Source organism: Pleurodeles waltl, chromosome 6 (assembly GCF_031143425.1).
Source record: "Pleurodeles waltl isolate 20211129_DDA chromosome 6, aPleWal1.hap1.20221129, whole genome shotgun sequence".
Lineage (NCBI taxonomy): Eukaryota > Metazoa > Chordata > Amphibia > Caudata > Salamandridae > Pleurodeles > Pleurodeles waltl.
This window is the reverse complement of record NC_090445.1, coordinates 537,156,976-537,184,518: the sequence shown is the minus strand read 5'-3', so window position 1 is coordinate 537,184,518 and position 27,543 is coordinate 537,156,976. Positions and strand designations below refer to the sequence as shown.

Genomic DNA, 27,543 nt, shown 5'->3' with positions numbered 1-27,543 from the left:
CAACATTAAACATTCCACTTCACATTTGCCAATAAAAATTCACTTAAAAAGCAAAAAAAAAAAAAAAAACACTGAATGCATGGATCTCGGTTTACTGACCTTTAAATCTATTTTAGTCATATCGACCAATAATTTATTGGACTACATCATGAAGTAAAAAAACGAAGAAAGCTTAAACTCTGAATTGCTGCAATTCATGAGAGGTGCAGCAAGCTTTGAAGCAAAAAAAAAAAAATGTGGTTGGGAGTGGAACTAAGGAATGGGTCTGGAGTCACTATGCGGGTGGGAGGGGACAAAGCAGGTTGTAAAAGAAAATACATCTGGGTTTCTATTGGTTCTATTAAGATGCAATTGGGCAATGTAGCTTACTAAACAAGCATATATAGTTGTAGAGCACTTTGATCAACAAATAATCCTCTTAAATAAAACGTGAAAGGAAGATTAAGCCACCTGAAGCTCTCTTCAAGCTTCAAAACCCCCATACCAAAGTTGTGTTATGTGATGTCAATAACACCAGAGCACACCCGACAAAATCTGGAATTGTAGTCGAAAGATGTACAAGGCTATGGGAGGAACCCGCTTTAATCTTCTTGCAGAGTTAAAATCCAACTACAGGGAGCAACATAGGACAAATTTAACCTGGTTTCAGTGTGAGGCTAGTATGAACTACAAAATGTGCTATCCTATTAATCTTAAGTAAATTAATACACACCCCCATGAAAACTATGAGAACATGCTCTGTGCCACGTGTGGCTCTGCTGACATGAAATGTAAAAAGAATGAGGTAATTATGAAAAGAACAAGTTTTTTACCTTTGGTTACAATCTTTGTGGTAGAGACCCTACCTAGTCACGGATTCCTCATCTTTTGAATATTTCCCAGTAGTCAGATTAGATAGATCTGGAAACTTTTACAGCAGTGCCTCTGCATATCGGAAGGTGGCTCCTTGTGACTCCACAATGACGCAGTTCCTGTCCGGAAATGACATGCAGGTTTATATAGGCACCGCTCCCACGCACTGGTGTGAGATGCTTTTAAGACTATCCGCGCCGCCAGATATAGACCCCAAAAAGCAAATTAGCAGACAAGACAGTGCAGATTCCTTGAATTGGGATTTTACTGATGGAGAGAGTCCAATCACAGAACGGGAGAAGAGAATAGATGATAAGGAAACTGCGGCTTGATAGAGTCTCCACCAAAAAAAGCGTCAACAAAGATAAGCTGTTCTTCTGCTGGAGACTTTTAGCTGCATATTCCTCACGGAATAGATAACAAAACAGTATCTATTTGGAGGTGGGTCTGTGAATGGGCTCAAACCAGGAAGTTCTGAAGGGCCAAGTGGGCAAAATGCACCTCTTGGCGAGCTGGACTGTCTTGATAATAGTGGTTTGTGAACGTATGAAGGGAGGCCGACATAACTGTCTGCCATATATCTAGGACAGGAACTCGGCATTCTAATGCAGCAGTAGCAGCAGCTGTGTCCTTAGTAGAATGACCACAAAGTCCTAATGGAGGCTTCTTTTGAACAAGTGCCTAGCAGACCCAAACACAGAGCATAATCCTGTGGAAGATGGTTCTTTTCTGCATCAACCACCCAGTGCTATTTGGTATGATAAATGTGTAAACAGAGCTCTTTTGGGATTCAAGCAATATAGCTTTTACCTCACCTTTGTGGGAGGAGGTGGAGCACAGAACGCCGGCAGACTAAAGTAGAATGGTGTCACAACTTTTGGTACAAATGATGCATGTGTCCAGAGATTGGTTTTCCTGGGAAGAAGGTAGTTTATGGTGGACTGACAAAGTCTTGATAGTAAGGAGCTGTAAAGGACCGCTGTAAAGCAGCATGAACAGGGAGCACATCAGACAAGTCAGGACTAGATTAAGGTCCCATTGTGGAATGATAAAGGAAGAAGAGAGAAGCACATGTTGAAGCTCTTTCAAAAATCGGATCACAACAGGGGACTTAAACAACGAGGGCTGATCTGGCAATCTTCAGAAGAGGGTTGAACAATAACGCTTAAATGTGACCAGAGCACAGCCTTGCCAAGCAAGAAGAACAACAAACAGAACATCACATAAGTTGGAATGGAGTGGGTCAATTAGGATTGTGCCACACCAAGCCACAAATGTGTCCAAACAACAGGGGTATATACAGGTTCTGTTGAGGGGTGCTTGGTTGCCAAGCTGACATCAACCACCTGCAGAGGAGGGTGTTCAGCTGTAGCCACCCAATCTCCAAACATTATGAGAAAAATGTGAGGGGCCGGGTGAGGAAATCTGTATCTTGCTGCAAGAACAGGTCCTCTTGGATGGACAGCATGTTCAGAGGACATTTGCTTAAGCTAAGAACAAGTGAATACCATAGTCTCTGTGTCTAATCCGGAGTCACTAGGAGGACTTGGACCTGGTCTGTCCTCATCTTCTTGAGAACACAAGGCAGAAGTGGTATTGGTGGAAAGCCATATGGGGGCCACAAGTCACCCTAGGTGGAACGCATCTCATAGCAAAAGACACCTTGGAATATTCAGTGCGCAAAAGTGCTGACACTGCACATTCCTGGCACTGGTAAACCGACTGAGCCAAGGATCTCCCCATTTGCAAAAGAGACACCTCTGAGTATATCTGCCATTTGTGATCTGCTAGGCACGGCTGGCTGAGCTCATCCGCTCTGGCATTCAATGAACCTGGCAGGTGGGTCACCGCCAGAAAAATTCCTTGGTGGTCTTGTCACTTCCAGAGGCACAAGGCCTCCTGGCACAGGATCCATGACCCTACCCTTTTCGTTGCAGTCCCACATGGCAGTGGTTTTGTCCACAAGCAGCTACCTGTACCAGCCTTCCCTTGATAGACGGAAGGAAGGCTTTCATTGCAAACTGCAAGGCCCTCAGGTCCAGAAGTCGGATGTGGAGCCTGGACTCGGCCAGAGACCAGATAGCTCTGATATCCTTCTATCCTAGATGGCCACTACCACTCACAAAGCACAAGTCACCACTGTTAGCTCTGAAGACTCTGGCAGACCAGCAAACACCACTACAGATCTTTTGCAGTCTCCTCGGAAATCTGAATGTGGTCAGAAAGGCCCCCTTGATGTTGGTCCCCTGGAACTGCAGATCCCGCATATGCCACCTGCCATGCTCTATCAGCAGCATGCAGGAGATCATCAGTACCAGCAGCCTCAGAGTCAAACTCATTAAACTCCAGGACCGAGACAGAGAGATCAGGATCATAGCCTGAGTGACCTGGACTCTCTTTCCTGGGGAAAAGGCACAAAAAACAAACTGTGTCCAGAATGGAGAAGTAATCAGGTGTGTGACTTTGGCACGTTAATGCCAACTTCATAAGCGAGACATCGTTGTGGGGGAAAACTGGTACCCCGACCCACCAAAGGTGTGCTGCCACCACTGCCATCACTTCCAGCCATGGTAGGGGGAGAAAGCCTGCCATTATCTGGAGAAGTGTCCAGTCCACTGCTCCCCCCCCCCCCACCTCATCCACAAGGCCTAGCCCAGAGAAATAGGGCGCTCAGGATCTGAGCAAGGAGGCAAAGCTCCTGCTAGCAACGGAACCAGTGCCTTGTGCAGGCTCACCGGATACACGTCGGGGATTACAATAGGTATAGCGCCTCTGGTGGGTGTGGACGACATCAGCAGTGTCAGGACCGATGCCAGGGAAGGTCGAGGTGGTACAACCAGCGCAGGTCTGGATCCAGGACTGGATCTCCGGGAACCGTTTGGCACGGGTGAGAGTCAGAAGGGGCCTCCTCCAAACCTGCAGGGCACAAAGGCACCCCAGCAAGATCAGACTGCCCAAAAATGAGGAGCATGACATCATAAAACTCTGAGTTGGGCAGGGGTCACTCCACCTCCCGGAAGGCATTCTTACACACCCAGAGAAAATTCTGAATTCAAAATAGGCTTCACAAAAAGTCGAAAAAGACCAATCAAAACTTTACTGAGGGGTAAGCTCTGTGCGGATCAGTGCTGGCTGGCACTGAAAAAAAAAAAGAACTGTCAGCGGCACGCCTGGGTGGTGCCTGTATAGGACCTGCAACATCATATCCAGCGCGGACGCCGCCGTCAACAGACGCAGAGTCGATTGTCACCACCTACTGGCGTACACGGGCACTTCTCACAAAACTCTTCCAGATCCAGCCCAAAGCCTGGAGAGAATTCAAAGGTAAGTAATCTGCAACAAGAAGTCTCTATCAGATCCCTAAATCTCATCAAAAAGCCTGAATTCCTAAATGCCTTGAATGCCATGAAATACGTACAAAGTGTTGAGTTTCTGGAGCCCAGCAAACGCTTCATTTGAATCTTCTATGGCCCATGAAATTGCATTGTTCCTTAAATCCCTGTAACAAGAACACAATATTGAGCTTATCAATTCACTGCATGGCGAGAAGAGCAGTTTCAAGTAAAAAAAAAAAGTTACAAAACTGTAAATTTCTATCATGCATTTTCAATCCTTTCTCCATATTCGCCACATCAAGCTGGGAATCCTCAGTAATAACATAAACATGACATGTCTTTAAACAGTACCCTAATAAAACATTTTTACATTAATTTACGCTTATCTTTACACTGGTACCCCCTGGGTCAGCAGTGACTCCCTCTCAAAGCAGGGCTCATTTGAAACTTGATAGACCGAGCAGACTATGTGAGTTACATTTAATTAAAAATACCAACGCTGGTATACTATATTATGTGTGTGTGTGTATATATATATATATATATATATATATATATATATATATATATATATACACAAACGAACAGTTGCAAGCAACTTTACCACCGCACTCCAGGAGAAAATTCTCTCTCTTTTTTACTTTATTACACTCAAAAATAAGTCACCATCCTTCACCACTAGTGGAGTGCGGTGGTAAAGTTGCTTGCAACTGTTTGTTTTATGAGAGGACATGGTCCAATCCTCACACCTGCACCAACATGAAATAGCGTGCCGTAAAGTAAGTGTGTGTGTGTGTGTGTGTGTGTAATTGTGTGTGTGTGTGTAAGTGTGTGTGTGTCTAAGTAAGTGTGTGTGTGTGTAAGTGTGTAAGTGTGTGTGTAAGTGTGTAAGTGTGTAAGTGTGTAAGTGTGTGTGTAAGTGTGTAAGTGTGTACGTGTGTACGTGTGTACGTGTGTACGTGTGTGTACGTGCGTGTACGTGCGTGTGATTATTTCCCAGCACTGTATCTTTCATAAATTAATACTTTATTGGAATTCTATAACCAGGTACCAAACATGGCAGTATGACTGAAGAGCTTTTTCTTCATTTGAACTTCTGCTCTGTTGCCTACGCTCGAGGCCTGCTTGCAGACAGTAAGCAAGAACTGCTATTATTTTTTTAACCTTAGTTTGGGAATACCTTTCCACTGGCTCCCTGTAGGAAGTTGGCTCTGTATGTGCTATTTCAAAGTAAGGAATAGCATGCACAGAGTCCAAGGGTTCCCCTTAGAGGTAAAATAGTGGTAAAAATAGATAATACTAATGCTCTATTTTGTGGTAGTGTGGTCGAGCAGTAGGCTTATCCAAGGAGTAGTGTTAAGCATTTGTTGTACATACACATAGACAATAAATGAGGTACACACACTCAGAGACAAATCCAGCCAATAGGTTTTGTTATAGAAAAATATCTTTTCTTAGTTTATTTTAAGAACCACAGGTTCAAATTTAACATGTAATATCTTGTTTGAAAGGTATTGCAGGTAAGTACATTAGGAACTTTGAATCATTTCAATTGCATGTATACTTTTCAAGTTATTCACAAATAGCCGTTTTAAAAGTGGACACTTAGTGCAATTTACACAGTTCCTAGGGGAGGTAAGTTTTTGTTAGTTTTACCAGGTAAGTAAGACACTTACAGGGTTCAGTTCTTGGTCCAAGGTAGCCCACCGTTGGGGGTTCAGAGCAACCCCAAAGTTACCACACCAGCAGCTCAGGGCCGGTCAGGTGCAGAGTTCAAAGTGGTGCCCAAAACGCATAGGCTAGAATGGAGAGAAGGGGGTGCCCCGGTTCCGGTCTGCTTGCAGGTAAGTACCCGCGTCTTCGGAGGGCAGACCAGGGGGGTTTTGTAGGGCACCGGGGGGGACACAAGCCCACACAGAAATTTCACCCTCAGCAGCGCGGGGGCGGCCGGGTGCAGTGTAGAAACAAGCGTCGGGTTTTCAATGTTAGTCTATGAGAGATCAAGGGATCTCTTCAGCGCTGCAGGCAGGCAAGGGGGGGCTTCCTCGGGGAAACCTCCACTTGGGCAAGGGAGAGGGACTCCTGGGGGTCACTTCTGCAGTGAAAGTCCAGTCCTTCAGGTCCTGGGGGCTGCGGGTGCAGGGTCTTTTCCAGGCGTCGGGACTTAGGTTTCAGAGAGTCGCGGTCAGGGGAAGCCTCGGGATTCCCTCTGCAGGCGGCGCTGTGGGGGCTCAGGGGGGACAGGTTTTGGTACTCACAGTCGTAGAGTAGTCCGGGGGTCCTCCCTGAGGTGTTGGTTCTCCACCAGCCGAGTCGGGGTCGCCGGGTGCAGTGTTGCAAGTCTCACGCTTCTTGCGGGGAGTTGCAGGGTTCTTTAAAGCTGCTTCTTGAGACAAAGTTGCTGTCTTTTTGGAGCAGGTCCGCTGTCCTCGGGAGTTTCTTGTCGTCGTCGAAGCAGGGCAGTCCTCAGAGGATTCAGAGGTCGCTGGTCCCTTTGGAAGGCGTCGCTGGAGCAGAGTTCTTTGGAAGGCAGGAGACAGGCCGGTGAGTTTCTGGAGCCAAGGCAGTTGTTGTCTTCTGGTCTTCCTCTGCAGGGGTTTTCAGCTGGGCAGTCCTTCTTCTTGTTGTTGCAGGAATCTAATTTTCTAGGGTTCAGGGTAGCCCTTAAATACTAAATTTAAGGGCGTGTTTAGGTCTGGGGGGTTAGTAGCCAATGGCTACTAGCCCTGAGGGTGGGTACACCCTCTTTGTGCCTCCTCCCAAGGGGAGGGGGTCACAATCCTAACCCTATTGGGGGAATCCTCCATCTGCAAGATGGAGGATTTCTAAAAGTTAGAGTCACCTCAGCTCAGGACACCTTAGGGGCTGTCCTGACTGGCCAGTGACTCCTCCTTGTTGCTTTCTTTGTTCCCTCCAGCCTTGCCGCCAAAAGTGGGGGCCGTGGCCGGAGGGGGCGGGCAACTCCACTAAGCTGGAGTGCCCTGCTGGGCTGTGACAAAGGGGTGAGCCTTTGAGGCTCACCGCCAGGTGTTACAGCTCCTGCCTGGGGGAGGTGTTAGCATCTCCACCCAGTGCAGGCTTTGTTACTGGCCTCAGAGTGACAAAGGCACTCTCCCCATGGGGCCAGCAACATGTCTCTAGTGTGGCAGGCTGCTGGAACCAGTCAGCCTACACAGATAGTTGGTTAAGTTTCAGGGGGCACCTCTAAGGTGCCCTCTGTGGTATATTTTACAATAAAATGTACACTGGCATCAGTGTGCATTTATTGTGCTGAGAAGTTTGATACCAAACTTCCCAGTTTTCAGTGTAGCCATTATGGTGCTGTGGAGTTTGTGTAAAACAGACTCCCAGACCATATACTCTTATGGCTACCCTGCACTTACAATGTCTAAGGTTTTGCTTAGACACTGTAGGGGTACAGTGCTCATGCACTGGTACCCTCACCTATGGTATAGTGCACCCTGCCTTGGGGCTGTAAGGCCTGCTAGAGGGGTGTCTTACCTATACTGCATAGGCAGTGAGAGGCTGGCATGGCACCCTGAGGGGAGTGCCATGTCGACTTACTCATTTTGTTCTCACTAGCACACACAGGCTTGTAAGCAGTGTGTCTGTGCTGAGTGAGGGGTCTCTAGGGTGGCATAATACATGCTGCAGCCCTTAGAGACCTTCCCTGGCATCAGGGCCCTTGGTACCAGAGGTACCAGTTACAAGGGACTTATCTGGATGCCAGGGTGTGCCAATTGTGGAAACAATGGTACATTTTAGGTGAAAGAACACTGATGCTGGGGCCTGGTTAGCAGGGTCCCAGCACACTTCTCAGTCAAGTCAGCATCAGTATCAGGCAAAAAGTGGGGGGTAACTGCAAGAGGGAGCCATTTCTTTACACTCCCCCTGTGCAAGCAGTGATACCAACCTTTAGCCATCATTTAGGTCTGATCCAGAGCAGGTCGACTTGTCTTCTGAGGGTAGTGCATAACATTTAATAGACACTGAGACAATGGTGCTGCAGCCCTGAGCACACAAAATGGAGGCTGAGTGTTACCAGGGGATGCTCATCGATGTGGGAGTCTGCTCCCTGCCACCCAACCTTATCTTGGCCTTAGGAAGTGGCCCCTGCCCTATTTTGGCCTTTTCCCTCCTCCTTGGAGGGAGATCAGCCACAATTGTAGGCTGATCTGCTCGCAAGGGGGCAGAAAACCACTAGCCTCTGGGGATTAACTTGCTTGCACATCGGGAAGTGAACCCTTGGGCAAGGGTCAGCCCCCCTTAAAGAATGCAATATTTTAGGAGTTTTCTGTCCCCGTGGGGAGCAGATCGGCCGTATTTTTAGGCAGATCTGCCCCCAAGTTCAGGGGGAGGCGGCAGAAAACCACTAGACACCAGGGAATAAGTTTAAGGTTCTGTGTGGGTGTGACCTGAAGTTTGCCTGACGGTCTGCATGTACTGCTGTTTGGTTGGCTATGTGTGTAATGGCATTTGGCTGGCAGTGTGTGAGAACTAGCGTTCAGCTAATGGTGTGTTTGAACTGGGGATTGTGCTGCCAGTATATGTGGACTGGCTTCTGGTTGGCGATGTGTGGATGGAGTATGGTGTATGAAGTCGCGTTTGGCTGGGGTAAGGATTGCTCCCTCTAGGGTGCCAATTTCTTGCCTTTGCTTTGTGCCGCCCCTTGGAGGGAGATCGGACGTTTGTGATTCTGATATGCTATATAGTTTCTTTTCTTTTGTGTGTTAACCCCTTCTGTGCCGCAGACGTAGTGGTTACGTCCTGCGGCACAGTGCTGCTGTGCCGAGGACGTAACCACTACGTCCTCGGCACACAGCCCAGAGGGAGCGCTCTCGCTCCCTCTGTGTGCTTCCCCCCACCCCCCCAAAGTCAGGGATGGAAGGGGAAGCCCTTCCCCTTCCACCCCCGACCCCCCACCCCCCCCCACCCCCCCATAATGACGTCAGCGCGCGATCGCGCGCTGACTTCATTATGGGGATTTCGCCGCACAGGAAGCCATTTGCTTCCTGTGCGGCGACGAGGAAAGAGGTGAGTTCCTCTTCCCGGTGGGTGGGGGGTTTGGGCTAAAGAGGCACCGGGGGAAAGGAAAGGCTTTTCCTTTCCCCCGGTGTCTCTTTGAGCATTCCTGCTGCCCGATCGCATTGCGATCGGGCAGCAGGAATGCCCACTAGACACCAGGGATTTGTTTTTTTTGTTGTTTGCTCGTGTTTCTTGCTGGCGGGGAGCGGCCCCTTGGGCAAGGGTCGCTCCCCTTGTGGGGGCAATTAGTTACGGCCATTTCTGCCCCCTTTGGGGGCAGATTGGCCTACTTTTTAGGCGGATCTGCCCCCAAGGGGGGCAGAAACCACTGGATCACCAGGGATTTATATTTTCTGTGCAGGTATGTTGGGAGGGGGTGCCCCCTTGGGCAAGGGGCGCCCCCCCCAAGGGGGCAGAGAACTGTTGGCCATTTCTGCCCCCCTTGGGGGCAGATCGGCCTATTTTTTTTAGGTCCATCTGCCCCCAAGGGGGGCAGAAGCCACTTAGGCACCAGGGATTGTGTGTGTAGTGGATGGGGGGCGCCCCCTTGGGCAAGGGTCGCTCCCCTTTGGGGGGCATGTCTTTTAGGGCCATTTCTGCCCCCCTTGAGGGCAGATCAGCCTATTATTTTTAGGTTGATCTGCCCCAAGGGGGGCAGAAACCACTAGAACGCCAGGGATGTTTTTTTATGTGTTTATTTTTGTGGGGGGGCGTCCCCTTGGGCACGAGGCGCCCCCCCAAGGGGGGCATTGACCTGTTGGCCATTTCTGCCCCCCCTGGGGGCAGATGGGCCTATTTTTCTAGACCCACCTGCCCCCAAGGGGGGCAGAAGCCACGTAGACACCAGGGATAGTGTGTGTGTGTGTGTTAGTGGATGGGGGGGGGCTTGGGCAAGGGTCGCCCCCCACTTTGGGGGCACATGTACCCAGGCCATTTCTGCACCCCTTGGAGACAGATCAGCCTATTATTTTTAGGCTGATCTGCCCCCAAGGGGGGCAGAAACCACTAGAACGCCAGGGATTTTTTTTTATGTGTTTATTTTTGTGGGGGGGCGTCCCCTTGGGCACGGGGCGCCCCCCCAAGGGGGGCATTGACCTGTTGGCCATTTCTGCCCCCCCTGGGGGCAGATGGGCCTATTTTTCTAGACCCACCTGCTCCCAAGGGGGGCAGAAGCCACGTAGACACCAGGGATAGTGTGTGTGTGTGTGTGTGTGTTAGTGGATGGGGGGGGGGGGGGCTTGGGCAAGGGTCGCCCCCCACTTTGGGGGCACATGTACCCAGGCCATTTCTGCACCCCTTGGAGACAGATCAGCCTATTATTTTTAGGCTGATCTGCCCCCAAGGGGGGCAGAAACCACTAGAACGCCAGGGATTTTTTTTTATGTGTTTATTTTTGTGGGGGGGTGTCCCCTTGGGCACGGGGCGCCCCCCCAAGGGGGGCATTGACCTGTTGCCCATTTCTGCCCCCCCTGGGGGCAGATGGGCCTATTTTTCTAGACCCACCTGCCCCCAAGGGGGGCAGAAGCCACGTAGACACCAGGGATAGTGTGTGTGTGTGTGTGTGTGTGTGTGTTAGTGGATGGGGGGGGGGCTTGGGCAAGGGTCGCCCCCCACTTTGGGGGCACATGTACCCAGGCCATTTCTGCACCCCTTGGAGACAGATCAGCCTATTATTTTTAGGCTGATCTGCCCCCAAGGGGGGCAGAAACCACTAGAACGCCAGGGATTTTTTTTTATGTGTTTATTTTTGTGGGGGGCATTGACCTGTTGGACATTTCTGCCCCCCCTGGGGGCAGATGGGCCTATTTTTCTAGACCCACCTGCCCCCAATGGGGGCAGAAGCCACGTAGACACCAGGGATAGTGTGTGTGTGTGTGTGTGTGTGTGTTAGTGGATGGGGGGGGGCTTGGGCAAGGGTCGCCCCGCACTTTGGGGGCACATGTACCCAGGCCATTTCTGCACCCCTTGGAGACAGATCAGCCTATTATTTTTAGGCTGATCTGCCCCCAAGGGGGGCAGAAACCACTAGAACGCCAGGGATTTTTTTTTATTTGTTTATTTTTGTGGGGGGGCGTCCCCTTGGTCACGGGGCGCCCCCCCAAGGGGGGCATTGACCTGTTGGCCATTTCTACACCCCCTGGGGGCAGATGGGCCTATTTTCTTAGGCCCACCTGCCCCCAAGGGGGCAGAAGCCACTTAGGCACCAGGGATAGTGTTGTGTGTGTTTTTTTTGTTTTTTTTTGTTTGAGGGCTGTCCCCTTTGGCAAGGGTCGCTCTCCATGGGGACACAGTACTAAAGGTATTTTCTGGCTTCCTTGGGGCAGGCAGGCCTATTTTTTTAGTAGGCCCATCTGCCGCTATGACAGAATCCACTTAGGCACCAATTTCTAAAATGTTTGATGGTGGGGTGTTTGTCAACTGAAGAAGTCTTTGCATTTGTGATAAAAAAAAAATTTGTTCTAGTTCAAAGCTTTTGCTTTATTTGCTGTGGCTCCTTGCGGTTTTGGCGGTGGTTGACCTGCAGTTTGCACAGTTGCATGTTTTAGGTAAGTAAAAACAATTTACTCCAAAGGAGTATTGTTGCCATGCATGAATGACATGTTTGTAGGGGGTGTACTAAATGCAGGATTGTGTGTGAAATTGTCCTTAGGTTTGTGCACAATGATATTTGTTTTGTCTTATTTCTAATTTGCCTTTCTTTCTTTTTAGTGGGATATCATTGGTGATTGCTGTGTAGTTGCTGATGAATCAAGCTTTTTCAGGCAAGTGAGCGGTATAGTTTTTGAGTTTGTAACTCTTACTAACAAAGCTACACTTTGTTACTTGTCTTACACAGTGCTGGTTGTTGGTGGTGAATTTGTCCAGTTAATTTTAGCAGGAGAGATCATGGCTAGCCGCAGGATGACCGCTCAGCAGGTGGTTGGTATGCTTTTTGAGTCACAGTCTGATCATGACTATGAGACGGACTCTGCATCTGAGGCAGAGGAGGAAGTCAGAGATTCTGGCAGTGATGTTTCTGTTGGAGGGGAATCTTCTGATGATGAAGCCACTCTCAGTGCAGATGAAGGTTCTGTTTTAGAGGAGGACATTGATGTGCCAATAGTGCAGCAACCTGGGGCTGAAAGGTTTCCCGTTATAAGACCTGATGTCTGGGTTGCCCCAAACATGGAGCAGCCAGGATTGCCTGCCTTTACTGGTCTCCCGGGGTGTAACGCCAATACAGAGAACTTTATGCCTATCAATTTCTTTGAGTTATTCATGGATGATGTGTTTTTGGAAGAGATTGTTGAGCAGACTAATTTGTATGCGGAGCAGCATTTGAGGGACAACGCTGCTAGACTTAGGCCACACTCTAGAGCTGCCCAGTGGATTCCCACAAATTTGGAGGAGATAAAAAAGTTTTTGGGTTTGACTTTTTTGATGGGGTTGATAAGGAAGCCGTCACTGGCTTCTTATTGGTCTACTAGTCCCTTGATGGCAACAGCTATATTTCCAGCTACCATGAGTCGTAATCGGTATTTGCTTCTTCTTAGGATGCTGCATTTTGTTGACAATGCATTAGCCTTGCCACGAGATCACCCAGATTCTGACCGTCTTTTTAAGATTAGGCCTGTCCTTGATCATTTTGTAGATCGGTTTTCGGAGGTCTATGTTCCAGGCAAAGAGTTAAGTGTGGACGAGTCTTTGGTCCTCTTCAAGGGTCGTTTGGTTTTTAGGCAGTACATTCCTAGCAAAAGGGCACGATATGGAATTAAATTGTATATGCTGTCTGAAAGTAGGACAGGATATGTGTATAGTTTCCGTGTGTACACTGGTAGGGATTCCAATATTGACCCCCCTGGTTGTCCTCCCACTTTTGGAGTTACTGAGAAAATTGTGTGGGATCTTGGTAGACGACTGTTCAACAAAGGTCACCATTTGTATGTAGACAACTTCTACACTGGTGTGCAGTTGTTCAAGGAATTGTTTAGAGTGGACACAGTTGCTTGTGGCACAATCCGTTCTAACCGGAAAGGCTATCCAAGGGAGCTTGTCTGTAAAAAACTTGAGAGGGGACAGTGCTGTGCCTTGCGGAACGAGGAGCTGCTAGCTTTGAAATTTTCAGACAAGAGGGATGTCTACATGCTAAGTACCATCCATGATGAGAGTACTTCCCCTGTGACTGTTTGGGGCCAGGTTGCTGAAGTGCGCAAACCTGTGTGCATTTTAGATTATAATAAGCACATGGGAGGTGTAGATAGAGTTGACCAGAGGTTGGAACCTTATACTGCTATTCGTAAGTCTTATGTTTGGTATAAGAAGTTAGCACTTCACCTCTTCCACTTAGCAACCTTCAATGCTTTTATTGTGTTTAGGGATAGGTCTCCAGACTCAAAGATGACATTTGTGAAATTTCAGGAGTCAGTGATAGAGAGCCTTATTGTGGTGGAACAGGCCAGAGTTCCTAGAGAAGCAGTGGTGGAGGATGTGGCTAGATTGAAAGATCGCCACTTTGCTGAGCACATTCCTCCCACACCCAAAAAAGACTTTCCAGCTAAGAAATGTAGAGTGTGTTTTCGAAGAGGTATCCGGAGGGAGTCTCGAATGTACTGCCCAGATTGTCCTTCAAAGCCTGGGCTGTGTGTCAGTGCTTGTTTTAAGAATTACCACACCCAGAAGAATTTCTGGGAACAACCATGAGTGTAAACTCATGTCTGGTTTGTATTTTCATGTGTTTAGTTTCATGGTTAGCATTTCTGTCATGTTCTTAGTTAGAGCTTTTGTGTTTGTTGTTTTGTAATTCTTTCTACTTAGTTAGGGGTTCCTCTGTTTAAAAAAAATATATATATATGATGCCATTGTGTGTGGAGTGGGGCTTGGCTGAGACTGTACATATTGACTTGATGTTGGCTACTGCAACACACTGCCAGCCAAACACCAGTCCACACACTCCCATCAGCTGGTGTGATTGTTGTATCAGGCATGTGGGCGTATGTAAGTGATGGGCCCTTGAGTGGCGCTGTCTGTCGATGTGAGTGTTGTAATGTGCTGGGCCCGTGGCTGGCGGTGTGAATGGCCTTGTGTGTGTCATGTATGAAAGTTGTGTGAATGGACTGTAAAGCGGTTGGTGCCTTGTCGCGGCTTTACAGCTCACGAGCTGGGAGTCATTGGTTCAGTTTTTTGCCTTTCAGTTACTAACAGTGCTTTTCATTTTTGTGAAAGCTCTTGTTAGTAAAATTTGATCCACTGAACCATCACTCACCCTCGTGCCAAATCCAACCAGTATGTGTGGTAAAAATGACCAAACCTGCTCCGCTGTAATCAGGCGTCGCAGCACACCTATGACACGCTAGGTGCCTCAGGTGGGACCCCGATGATGAAGCATGCCACCAACTTGGTTGGTGGGTGAGGGGTCTTTTTCACATAACCTAAGTGTGTTTCTTTTAAAAAATTTAGTGTTTGGCACATCACGGACGTATGTGGGCACATCAAAACGATATATTACAAAACTACCTGTGTTTGGGGGGGGAGAGGGCACCTATGTTTTTGGTCCTGTGTGCGGCCTTCATCTAGAGAAACCTACCAAACCCAGACATTTTTTAAAACTAGACACCCCAAGGAGTCTAGGGAGGAGTGGCTTGCGTGGATCCCCCAACATTTTCTTACCCAGACTCCTCTGTTAACCTCAAAATGTGCTTAAAAAAAGCATATTTTCCTGACTTTTCTTCGTACGATCACCACTCCAGCACAAAATTCCTACTCCCCAGTGTTCCCCTCAGTCTCCCAAATAAAATGACACCTCACGTATGTGGGTCCCCAAAGCAGAGTCAGTCTAAAGATGTATAAAAAAATATGTCCTTATAAACTCGCAGTGCTATCCCCTGTATCTCTACAAGTTTTGGGCCTTATTCTGTTGGAGGCACCTGGCCCACCCACACAAGTGAGGTATCATTTTTATCGGGAGACGTGGGGGAACGCTGGGTGGAAGGAAATTTGTGGCTCCTCTCAGATTCCAGAAATTTCTGCCACAGAAATGTGAGGAACATGTGTTTTTTTAGCCAATTTTTGAGGTTTGCAAAGGATTCTGGGTAACAGAACCAGGTCCGAGCCCCGCCAGTCACCCCTCCTTGGATTCCCCTAGGTCTCTAGTTTTCAGAAATGTACAGGTTTGGTAGGTTTCCCTAGGTGGCGGCTGAGCTAGAGGCCAAAATCTACAGGTAGTCACTTTGCTAAAAACAGCTCTGTTTTCTGTGATATGTCCACGTTGTGTTTTGGGGCATATCCTGTCGCGGGCGCTAGGCCTACCCACGCAAGTGAGGTATCATTTTTATCGGGAGACGTGGGGGAACGCTGGGTGGAAGGAAATTTGTGGCTCCTCTCAGATTCCAGAACTTTCTGCCACAGAAATGTGAGGAACATGTGTTTTTTTAGCCAATTTTTGAGGTTTGCAAAGGATTCTGGGTAACAGAACCAGGTCCGAGCCCCGCCAGTCACCCCTCCTTGGATTCCCCTAGGTCTCTAGTTTTCAGAAATGTACAGGTTTGGTAGGTTTCCCTAGGTGGCGGCTGAGCTACAGGCCAAAATCTACAGGTAGTCACTTTGCTAAAAACAGCTCTGTTTTCTGTGATATGTCCACGTTGTGTTTTGGGGCATATCCTGTCGCGGGCGCTAGGCCTACCCACGCAAGTGAGGTATCATTTTTATCGGGAGACGTGGGGGAACGCTGGGTGGAAGGAAATTTGTGGCTCCTCTCAGATTCCAGAACTTTCTGCCACAGAAATGTGAGGAACATGTGTTTTTTTAGCCAATTTTTGAGGTTTGCAAAGGATTCTGGGTAACAGAACCAGGTCCGAGCCCCGCCAGTCACCCCTCCTTGGATTCCCCTAGGTCTCTAGTTTTCAGAAATGTACAGGTTTGGTAGGTTTCCCTAGGTGGCGGCTGAGCTACAGGCCAAAATCTACAGGTAGTCACTTTGCTAAAAACAGCTCTGTTTTCTGTGATATGTCCACGTTGTGTTTTGGGGCATATCCTGTCGCGGGCGCTAGGCCTACCCACACAAGTGAGGTACCATTTTTATCGGGAGACTTGGGGGAACATAGATTAGCAAAACAAGTACTATTGCCCCTTGTCTTTCTCTACATTTTTTCCTTCCAAATATAGGAGTGTGTGTAAAAAAGACATCTATTTGAGAAATTCCCTGTAATTCACGTGCTACTATGGTCACCCCGGAATTCAGAGATGTGCAAATAACCACTGCTCCTCAACACCTTATCTTGTGCCCTTTTTGGAAATGCAAAGGTTTTCTTGATAGCAATTTTTTACTCCTTATATTTCAGCAAATGAATTGCTGTATACCCGGTATAGAATGAAAACGCACTGCAGGGTGCAGCTCATTTATTGGCTCTGGGTTCCTCGGGTTCTTGATGAACCTACAAACCCTATATATCCCCGCAACCAGAGGAGTCCAGCAGACGTAACGGTATATTGCTTTCGATAATCTGACATTGCAGGGAAAAGTTACAGAGTAAAACGTAGAGAAAAATTGATGGTTTTTTCACCTCAATTTCAATATTTTTCTTTTTCAGCTGTTATTTTCTGTAGGAAACCCTTGTAGGATCTACACAAATGACCCCTTGCTGAATTCAGAATTTTGTCTACTTTTCAGAAATGTTTAGGTTTCTGGGATCCAGCATTGGTTTCATGACCATTCCTGTCACTGACTGGAAGGAGGCTGAAAGCACAAAAAATTGCACAAATGGGGTATGCCCCAGTAAAATGCCAAAATTGTGTTGAAAAATTGGGTTTTCTGATTCAAGTCTGCCTGTTCCTGAAAGCTGGGAAGCTGCTGAGTTTAGCACCGCAAACCCTTTGTTGATGCCATTTTCAGGGGAAAAACCACAAGCCTCCTTCTGCAGCCACTTTTTCAATTTTTTTTGAAAAAAACGAAAATTTCACTGTATTTTGGCCAATTTCTTGGCCTCCTTCAGGGGAACCCACAAAGTCTGGGTACCTTTAGAATCCCTAGGATGTTGGAAAAAAAGGACGCAAATTTGGCTTGGTTAGCTTATGTGGACAAAAAGTTATGAGGGCCTAAGCGCGAACTGCCCCGAATAGGCAAAAAAAGGCCTGGCACAGGAGGGGGAAAAGGCCTGGCAGCGAAGGGGTTAAAGTCTCTAAGAGTTTGTGCAAGATATCAGTTGTGGCTCGCGCTGACTGAAAGGGGCAGGGCGGCGCACAGGGGTGGATGGAATTAAAATAAATAAAAATGTTTTAAAAAAGTCACTTACCTCCGCTCCTGCGCCGTTCCTCTGCCTCCTCCCGTCTGCTGCATGCAGGAACAGGCCTCGCAGCCTGCCTGGCACCAATCCTGATGCTGCTTAGAGCAGCGTTAGGATTGGCTAGGAGCGCACAGAAAGGGCACTTCCAGGCAGACTGGGAGCCTGAACAGGCTCTTCCCTGTGCACGTGTGTTTGGCCAGCCCGAGGCGGACGGCCAAAAAACACATGTGCTCTGAAGGGGAGTGCTGAGCACTCCCCCTCACACGCGTCAAAAAAAACAAATCATAAACATAGTTTATGATCGTTTTTTGGGAAAAAGGTTTGCAGTTGCCACTGGCGGAAAAAAAGGTGTAGAGGGAAAGGCGGTGTTGGGGGCGACGCTCCACCCCTATGGAGGAGCCGCCACTGCAAGATATGTACTTGTGTTGTCTTGTGCGTAGTTTTCTTTTGTTTTTCCTTTCTATTGGGATATCACTGGTGGTTGTTGTGTTTGTGCAGAGTAGGTGCAAGTGATCCTCAGTCTAGCTGTCTCTGGCAAGAGAGAGGTGCTATTTTTTAGTATACAGTATTTGTGTTCTTTGCACTGATAGACTTTCCTGTTCAGATTACTATATGCCAGTAGTTTTACTTTCTGCTTGATAAAGCCACACTTTGTCTATTACTTATTGTACACAGTGTTGGTTATTGTTGACTTCATTGTTGTGTTACATTTATTAGTAAGGATTATAGGTAGCCGCAGAATTACCGCTCAGCAGGTTGTTGGCTTGCTTTTCGACCTTCCTGACCATGGTTCTCAGAATGACCCTACATCTTAGGCAGAGGAGGAAGACAGAGACTCTGGCAGTGATGTTTCTGTCCTTTAGTAATCATCTGATGATGAAGTTACTCTCCCTGCGAAGGAAGTGCCTCTTTTAGAGGACACTGATATATAGATAGTGCAGCAAGAAGAATCTGGATTGCAGCCTCCTATTCGAAGTGCTGAACTTTGGGTTGTCCAAAACATGGTGCAGCCTGTGCTGCCTGCCTTCAGTGGTGTCACGGGATGTACAGTCAATGCTGAAAGCTTTTTGCCTGTAAATTTCTTTCAGTTGTTTATGGACAATGTATTTTTGGATGAGACTGTTGACCGGACTACTCTGTATGCTGAACAGTATTCAAGGGACAACTGTGCCAGACTTAGGCCCCTCTCTAGAGCTAGCCGGTGGACTTCCACAAATCTGGATGAGCTGAAGAAGTTCTTGGGTTTAACTTTAAGGTGCTTGATAAGGAAGCTGTTATTGTCTTCATATTGCTGTACTAGTCCCTTGATAGCAACTGCTATATTTTCTGCAACCATGATCGGTATTTGCTTCTGCTTCAGATGGTGCACTTTGTTAATAATGCTTCAGCATTGCCATCGGATCACCCCGACTGTAACAGTTTCTTCACGATTCAGCCTGTCCTTGATCATTTTATAGATTGCTTTTCAGAGATCTATGTTCCAGGGAAAGCAGGGAAGTTCCTTCTGTTCCTTTGAGCTTTAAACCTAAAGGTAAATAAGGCCCAAGCTTCAGTTCCTGTCTTCGCTATTCCATCAGTACCCAGTCCTTGTCCCTCTTCCTACTGACTACTAAAACTCACTGCAGCATGGACAAGAGGCACCATAATTGTGCTACATATAGTTCAACATGAAGATGCAAGACCTGCTTTTAGCAAAGGTAACTGGGTATCACCACTCACAAGTTCCATTTACTCCCCCAAATAACCACTGCATCATGCTGAAAAACTGCCTGCATCACATACAAGACCAACAAGCAGATGGAGAAAAATGCTGACTGAACATATTAGGTGACAAGACTCAGTACATACAGCCCAACCAAAATTAACACAGCATATAGCCTAGAACAGACTTCTCCAACGAGTAGCTTGTGAGCAAATGGTAGCTCTCCAGTTACCTGTAATTAGCTCTCCTGTAATAAGCACTCCTGTAAGCAGCCCACACTACACATTTAGAAGCTTTTGCTTGGTTGAATCAATATATGTATCCCAAAATTGAAGTGCATATTGAAGGCAAATGTGCGTATTTTTGGAACCCATCAGCTTAGCTGATATTTGAAGCCCAATGGCTAGATTACCAAAATATATTTAAAGTGGACATTTGAGTGATAAGTCATAAGGGTTGGGGAGACTTAATAGTAAAATTACTACCTTGGTTCCAAGGGCACTGCATGAATGTCTATCATGTGTTGACCCTGTAGATGCATTCCAAAATAATAAAGCTATTTTCACATTTCTGCAGGCAATCTTGCCAGATGCTCTAAGGTAATTACTGCTTGTAATTCTGCATTGGGTGACCACTAATGTAATCTTGTCTCGCGTGGCCACTTTTAACAGAGTAATAATATGTGTAGCTCATTATGAGTTTCAATGAACATAAGTAGCTCTTACAACAGAAAAGGTTGAAGACCCCTTGATCAGAAATTCTGATATAAAATATGCTCCTTTTGGGAGGCAGCACGGAAAACAAGCAAACGGTTGAAGTAAAGTTATAGTAAAGTCCTCCTTATTTGTGCAAGACTTCAATAGCAGCAAACCAACAGCATAGCCTGGAACCATTCACCTACCACGCTGACACTACCCACCCTCAGCCAGCAGCATTAACACTTCCCACAATAGCATCCTACTTTGAAATTGGCATTGCTGTAATGATCTTGATTACATAGGATGAGGTTTGAACATTTTTGCCTTAACTCTGAGGGTTTTAATCTCACCCCCTCCTCTTTGCAGAAATAAGATATATATATATATATATACACACACACACACACACAGATACAAGAACTTCATATTCCTATCTTAACCAGTTAAAACAATCGTCCTGTCCACATTGCAGTCACCAATAGGTGGACGTTCCCACAAAGTCCTGCTTTTTTTGACAGGGTGATCTTTTTAAACAGTATTTCTTATCGGAAATTTTCTTACCAGAAATCCACTCTGTACCACAAACAAATATGTAATTGCAGTTATACATTACTAGTTCTGCACTTGTGCCTATGCAATATGAAGGGAATGTCAAACCGATGTGTGGTTTGGTCGGTTGAGTGGTGAACACTGATACGATATGGACTAGATAAAGTCTTGTAAAATCATTTGATAGAGACCATTACATTTTAGACATGCCACATCTGAATAAGAACAACATACTTACAACTTCTGAAGAGTAGGAAGGCTTCTGAAAACACCCTCAGCTATATGTGCCACTCGATTGTCTGCAAGGTTTAATATTTCCAGTGAACTCAATCCTACGAAGGCAGACTCATCTAAACGAGTCAACTGATTGCATGACAACTCTCTGAAAAGGGTAAGAACGTATGGTAAAGACAACAGTTTTGGTCTAGTATTCAACCAACTTAAGAATAATCACACAATTAGCAACATGCAGAACATCTTAATGGTAGCAACATCTTTTCACACATAGGACAGTTTGAAGAGCTTCACCTGATTATATGATATTTGTGAGAAATGGGTTTGAAGAAACCAGTTCTGGTACAACTTTTGGTCAAACCAAAATAATCCTAGAATTTTGCAATAGGAATGTCATTTACAATGATTAATTTGCAAATAATCATATTGAAAACAGTTTCATTTCCGCAGACCTTTTTGCATTCCCCCATTGCTGTTTTTGTTGCTGAACTTCTTGATTCTACTCCCCTCCATATTTCCACTTACTCTCACCATTCACCCACAGCCATATTCAGACTTACTATTTGTCTTCCTTCCACCCCAAAGTTTGGAAATACCAAGCAACATGAGGCAGTGTAGTGCAACAATTTAAACTAGAATGTTTTATTTTTATTTTTTAAGTGGCCTACTATGACCACCCGTCAGAACGGGAGGGCAGGAGGGCTTGGTAACGAATCTGCAGCTAAAGTATCCACAAGACAGATTGTTACTGAATATAAGCAACTTCTTCTCCAGACGGATACTCCTAACTGCAGATTCGCCTGTTTACTAGATTTCAAAGCAGTACTCCTGCCAGGTGGTGGGTCTGAAGAAATGGCCAATTTAAATGAATGGTTAAATGAGGAAATCCTTGAGCACAGAGCACGTGACATGGCTATGCCTTCTCAACTCTGAATCCAAGCAACAATGCTTATTAAATTTAAGAAAAGAAGCCCGTATAGTCACACACAAATTCTCAGCCATGGGAACACAGTGGCCAGGTGGTGATGTTGAATACTTCGCTCTGGTGGGATGAAAACATAATCCATTAGTAAGTGTATATCACATTTATCTAAAGTATTAGCCTGTGGGACAAAGTCCTTTTCTTAATTGCCTTGCCTTTTTTGCCACAAAAATCTGGTCATCAGACAAGTGTTTCTTGGTATGCTCAGTATAAAAGCTGACTGCCCTACATGAATCCAGCGGGTGTAATCTCTCCTGTTCCTTGTTGGTATGGGATGGAGGATAAAAGATAGGAATAGCCAATAGGTGATGAATCGGCAACCATAAGCATACTTCAGAATAAAAACAGCAAGAAGCTACTGAAATTAAACAAAACATTGACTGAGGTGGGTGTATGGATTAAGAAGAGTAAGAAGAAGACAGCATTTCTCTACAACCTGCCCCCCCTCAGCCACCCAAAGTGAAAACAAGAAAGAAAGAAAATAAAACAAAATCAATAAAACTGTTCACTCATTTCTAACAGGCTTTTTTAGTCTTGCGACGAATGTGCTTTCTGAGGAAGGTATCTCTTCCAAATCCTTACTTAATATTTTACTTTCCGTTAGTGGGGTTTTGTTGTAATCTTTACTTTCAAACTATACATTTTAATTTATTTTAATTCTGGATAGGAGATCAAGCTGGATTTCCTGGTTTCACAAACATCTAAATATACCTCCTTTTAGAATTAGTCCTAACTGATTAATACAGACTGAACAAATTCCAGAGGTGTTACGTTTTCTGCAAGTTGAATTATAAGTTCCACTAGATAATTGAATGCAAAGTGCAAAGTGCTCTACATCATTCAAAAATAATTGCACAAACAGTGATCCAGAGTTTAAACCTGGAGTCCGTTTATTAAAGAGATTTCTTTGAGAGTATTACACCCTTCATTGAAATGCATATCCCAAACTCAAATAGTAAGTGTTATTCTCGGAGTATTAGTTCAGGAAAAAAAAAAAAACGGAAAAAAAACACCAAGTCTTTTATGTCTGTATCAAAGGGCAATGACATGCTCTCCAGAGCATTTGCAACCTTGCACAAACACTGTTTAAATCACACTTACACCTTTCTTCTTCTCTCCCAGAAAATATAAAACAGGAGACAGGGCAGCTGAAAACTTACAGTTCGAGCAGTCGTTGGCAAAACTCAAAGGCATCTGGGCTAATCCTCTGGACAGAATTTTGGCTGACGTAGAGCTGCTGCAATGATCGCAAGCCATATAGCCATCCCTTGTTAAGTTCTGTCAGGTTATTGGACTCCAGCTCCCTGCAGAATGTAAAGCGTCAGTATAAGATGTTCCACAGTAAAAGTAGGATGTGAACATTCGCTACTTATTGACTTCAGGTACTATTATCTCTCTCACCCACTCAAACACTTGCTACCGCCAATAATGTATAACCTTTTCTTCAGACAATAGCTGAAAACTACTATCTTCATACAGCATGTCTGCCGTTACTGAAACAGCACCTAGATCACTTTGAAGTATAATGTTGCACTGATTCAGCACCTTAATAGTTTTATGGCACTCCATGCAATGTAACCACACGTGCTCAATTGATACAAATGGAAAAGAAATTAAGATAAGACTCAACACGAACTGAAGCACTGCACACATGTGTCTCCTTAAACCTGCAGTTCTATCTAAAATTTCACATCCGGCATGCAAGGTACTGCTCCATCTGTGTTGAAATGATTCAGACTATGCAACTATTACTTCTTATTAATGCAAAATAGATCCAGTATTATTGTTTGTTACATATGCTATATTCTAATAGAAGGATCAAGAAACACAAGATTCTCTGTAGTCACACAGTTAAACACATATGCTAAATAGGGTTAAAAAAGAGAAAAGAATGTAAAAGTAATTTCAACTACACATGTGGTTCTACTGAAGTAAGCACCATATAGATTCCACATGGACACAAGTAATTCATTAAGTATAAGTGAAATGACAACAGAAAAGACGTGATAGGCCTAATATTGAGATCATAAATTCCACTCTTTGGTTTTACATCCCCATTGTTACTTCAATGATCATCTAACTTTTTTAATACCCTACTGCCCAAAGGTACAATCTCACTTCACTGTTTGTTCAAAGAACTGTAAGAAAACTGCAAATTCCTCAACCGTCTGAACCGGCTAGAGATTAAGGGCCAGATGTAGCAAGCATTTTTCATGGTGCAAACTGCGAAAATCGCAGTTTGCGCCATGCAAAATGCCCATCGCGATGCACAATCACAATTTGCGAGTCGGTACCAACTCCCAAATTGTGAATGTGACTCGCAAATAGGAAGGGGTGTCTTCTTCCTATTTGCGACTCGCATCGCTATGCTAAATTGCTTTGTGACCGCGAATGCGGTCGCAAAGCAATTCCCAGTTACCACCAGTGTCACACTGGTGGTAACCCATTCGCAAAAAAGAAGGGGTCCCTAGGGGACCCCTTCCCCTTTGTGAATGTTGCCAGAAATGTTTTTTCAGAGCAGGCAGTGATCCAATGGACCACTGCCTATTCTGAAAAAACGAAACCAAATGGTTTCGTTATTTTTTATTTTATTTTGCAACTCGTTTTCCTTTAAGGAAAACGGCCTGCAAAATAAAATAAAATAAAAAAACGTGCTTTATTTAAAAAGCAGACACAGACATGGAGGTCTGCTGTCTTCAGCAGGCCACCATCCCTGTGAGTGCAGGGACTCGCTATGAGGGTCGCAAAATGCGACCCACCTCATTAATCTTAATGAGGTGGGTCTTTGCGACCCCATAGCAAATCGCAGACTGTGTCTGAGACACCGTTCTGCATCCGATTTTGCGAATCGGAAATTGCGAGTCGCACGGACTTGCAATTTCCGATTCGCAAAATCGGAACTACCTACATCTGGCCCTAAGTGTGAAAAGTCAAAGTGCAGACCGGTTGCTCCGATTGTCTAGAAACTGCTAACTGATGGTCCCCTTTGTTTTCTCTGGCCTTCTCGTTCACACGTAACAAATAACCAGCAAGAAAGGAAACCAGACAAAATGTTAAAGAGTCTTGCACACATAAAAACACACACATTCTGAATTCAGGGTGGGCCTTTTGCGGGGCTATACAAAAACCAATAAACTGGAGAACTGGTTAGAGCATATTTCATTCTTACTGGAGATTATTGTAAACAGGTTTCTCACTTCGGGTTTTAATCACTAATTTAATCACTAATTCCATAGTCTTGTAGTATGGAACAAGTACTGATCCACTCCCTAAAGCATTGGTTCTTAAACTTTTGATATACGTGGACCCCCAACTTAATCATTACTAGATCTCAGAGACCTACAAGTGAATCATTATTGGAATCGGTGGACCCCACCCCCATGGAGTCCTTCCATTTTTCAATGGTTTGAACCCCAAAACAACACACACAAAAACAGAAACAAGCATTCATCAAACACCCATACAAACGATGAAATATTCTACTTAACGCACAAAGAAATAACAGGATAGGCATAGTGCAAAGTACAGCATAAAGATGAACAAAACAGATGTGACAATTTGATGGGAAAAACCTAACACGCCAGATTATTTTATGTAAGAAAAGCAGAAGTAGAAAACTTTATGCGGTGCATTTCAACGTGAAATAAAGAAGCTAGTAATTAGGAGGAATGCAATCTTGAGGCAATTCATTAGTAAGTGACCGATCAAGGAAGAGGCAGTTAATTTGATCAGGTAACCATGGTCAGAATGGGGACACCAGCATTCCTTGAAGTTCATGTTACTTGGCCGTCCCCTCCAAAGAAAAGAACGTTGTGGAAGCAAAGCTAGTCTTATGTCTGAAGTTAAATAAAATGTGTTCAGGGAAAACGGTCTATCCAAGTATGGGTCCAGCTTTCGCTCTGCTTAGGGACCATCAAAAGGCAAGGCCTACACATGTGTGGATAGGAATGGTGAAAATGCCTGCCAAGAGTGAAAGGTCAAACCATTCTTTTTTTGGCAGACAAAAGATGCAAGAAGGTTGTAAAAGTGTAATCCTGGTTCATGAAAGGGCCGAAGGAAAATTGCACTTCTTAAATGAGACTAATGTATATATACAGTGTCCTTAGTTTGGTTCGCTCATGGGCTTTAATAGGGAACCACTTTGAAGTGAGGAAACCCAGAAATGAATGTCATGCTGTGTACAGAACATAATACCAAGAACACGTGAAAGAGACATGTGGGTGGCAATGTCCTTTCTATTGGTCACATTCCTAGGTTAAGTAAGGAAAAAAACAGATATTTGGGTTTATCAAAAAATATGAACATATGCTGGAAAAGGGAAATCTTAGTAAACAAGGGATGCCTGTTGTGTTTAGTCATTACTCGTAAATTAATATAGATCAATGAGAAAAGGGAGAGCTCGTGTCCATTTTAATACTTGTAGAACCTGTGTCATGTACATATTCAGCTACCTTCTAAGGCAAGTGACAAATTTCAAAGCAGTCTTGGTCAGGCATGTGTTTCCCTGTGCAAGCACATGGTCTCAACCAGGACAGCACTTCAGTACTTTTTAGGAACGAGGATCTTCATGGGCAGCTGTAATGGAAGCAAGGCATAGTGACATGCAGGTTGTCACTGCAATGAGACTGGCTATGAATCTGCATCATAAAAACTGGCCGTCTATGACTATCGAATGGCAGCATTTTAGTAGTGTCCAGCTGTCTGATATACCATTTATTATATCCAATGACAAATCAGTGTACTTACAACTGTTCCATATTATCTAGACCAAAGAAAGCTCCATCCATGAGATCGCTTATGCCATTACGCTGCATTTTTAAAGACTTTAAAGACTCCAGTCCTTGAAAGGTTAGACTTTCGATCATTTTAATCTTGTTCCGTTTAAGTTCTCTGAAATGAACAAAAAGAAAGCAAAGAGTAAGAGGAATGCCCTTTAAAAATGATGTTTAAATTAGCCATGACAATCTAAACCTGGATTTCACCACAGAATGGAAGCACAATGGTTCTGCTTCCATATGATAAATCACAAGGAAAAAAGCATCTGACTTGTAAATGTCACTAAAAGTTACTCAGCATCTTGCTACAAAGCTTCTGACCAGGCCTCCCAGGTATTTGAAGGCTGGGTTGGCAAGTTCTGAATGCAACCTATTCCCCTGCTTTCTCCGCCAGACAACCTGCTTTCCAGCAGTGCACAGGGGAGTAGGGGGTTAAAAGAAATGAGCTGCAGGAGGAGGGGGCAAATCAGATTAGAGGGAAAGGCAAGAGTCAAGTGGCAGCATGAAAGGTGGGGGCAGAGATGACATGAGGAAGGGACAACAGGAGACATAGTAGTGAGGAGGCAGCGGGATGACAGAGGACATATGGAGACACCCGGGAACAGCAGAGAGGGGAGCCAGAGGCGTCAAAGTGAAGGAAGGCTCAAGAAACAAGGGGGAAATGGAGGCAGGGATATGGAGTGAGGGAGGAGGAACATATGTGAAAGGGCAGCAGGTGAGAGATGACCAGGGTCCAGCATAGCCCCAGGAAATTGGCTGCTGAGGAAAGGAGGGGAGATGTCAAAGGTAAACAGATCGTGCAGTAATCTTCCGAACCTAGTCTCTAGCCGCTATTTTCTAATCTCTTCCTTAAAAGGGAAGCACACCACATGCTGCTTGTAATAACAAGCACTGGCAAAGCCAATAGGTTTCGGCTATGCAAGATCTATAGACTTTGCAAATGGTTGTAAGACCTGTTGCACAGCAGTCTGCGCTGCTCTGAACATAGCTTAAAGTAAATGGGAAAAACTGTATGATGCAGCCAGCACTGAATGTGCCATAGCACTTATATTTCTTTACTTTAAGCCATTATGCACAGCAGTGTTGGCTGTTGAGCAACACTGCTTAAATTAAAAAAAAACAAAATAAAATTA

General features: G+C 45.4%; 1 protein-coding gene across 1 annotated transcript in view; it reads right to left on the bottom strand.

Annotated features, from left to right (window-relative positions):
- LRIG2 (leucine rich repeats and immunoglobulin like domains 2) overlaps positions 1 to 27,543 on the bottom strand; it is a 166,489-nt gene that overhangs the window by 82,967 nt on the left and 55,979 nt on the right. The window contains exons 6-9 of the mRNA XM_069238690.1: positions 26,382 to 26,525; positions 22,796 to 22,939; positions 20,658 to 20,801; positions 4,271 to 4,351 (exon numbers count right to left, since the gene is read on the bottom strand). Coding sequence (XP_069094791.1) covers positions 4,271 to 4,351; positions 20,658 to 20,801; positions 22,796 to 22,939; positions 26,382 to 26,525 — 513 coding nt within the window. The remainder of the gene's footprint in view (positions 1 to 4,270; positions 4,352 to 20,657; positions 20,802 to 22,795; positions 22,940 to 26,381; positions 26,526 to 27,543) is intronic.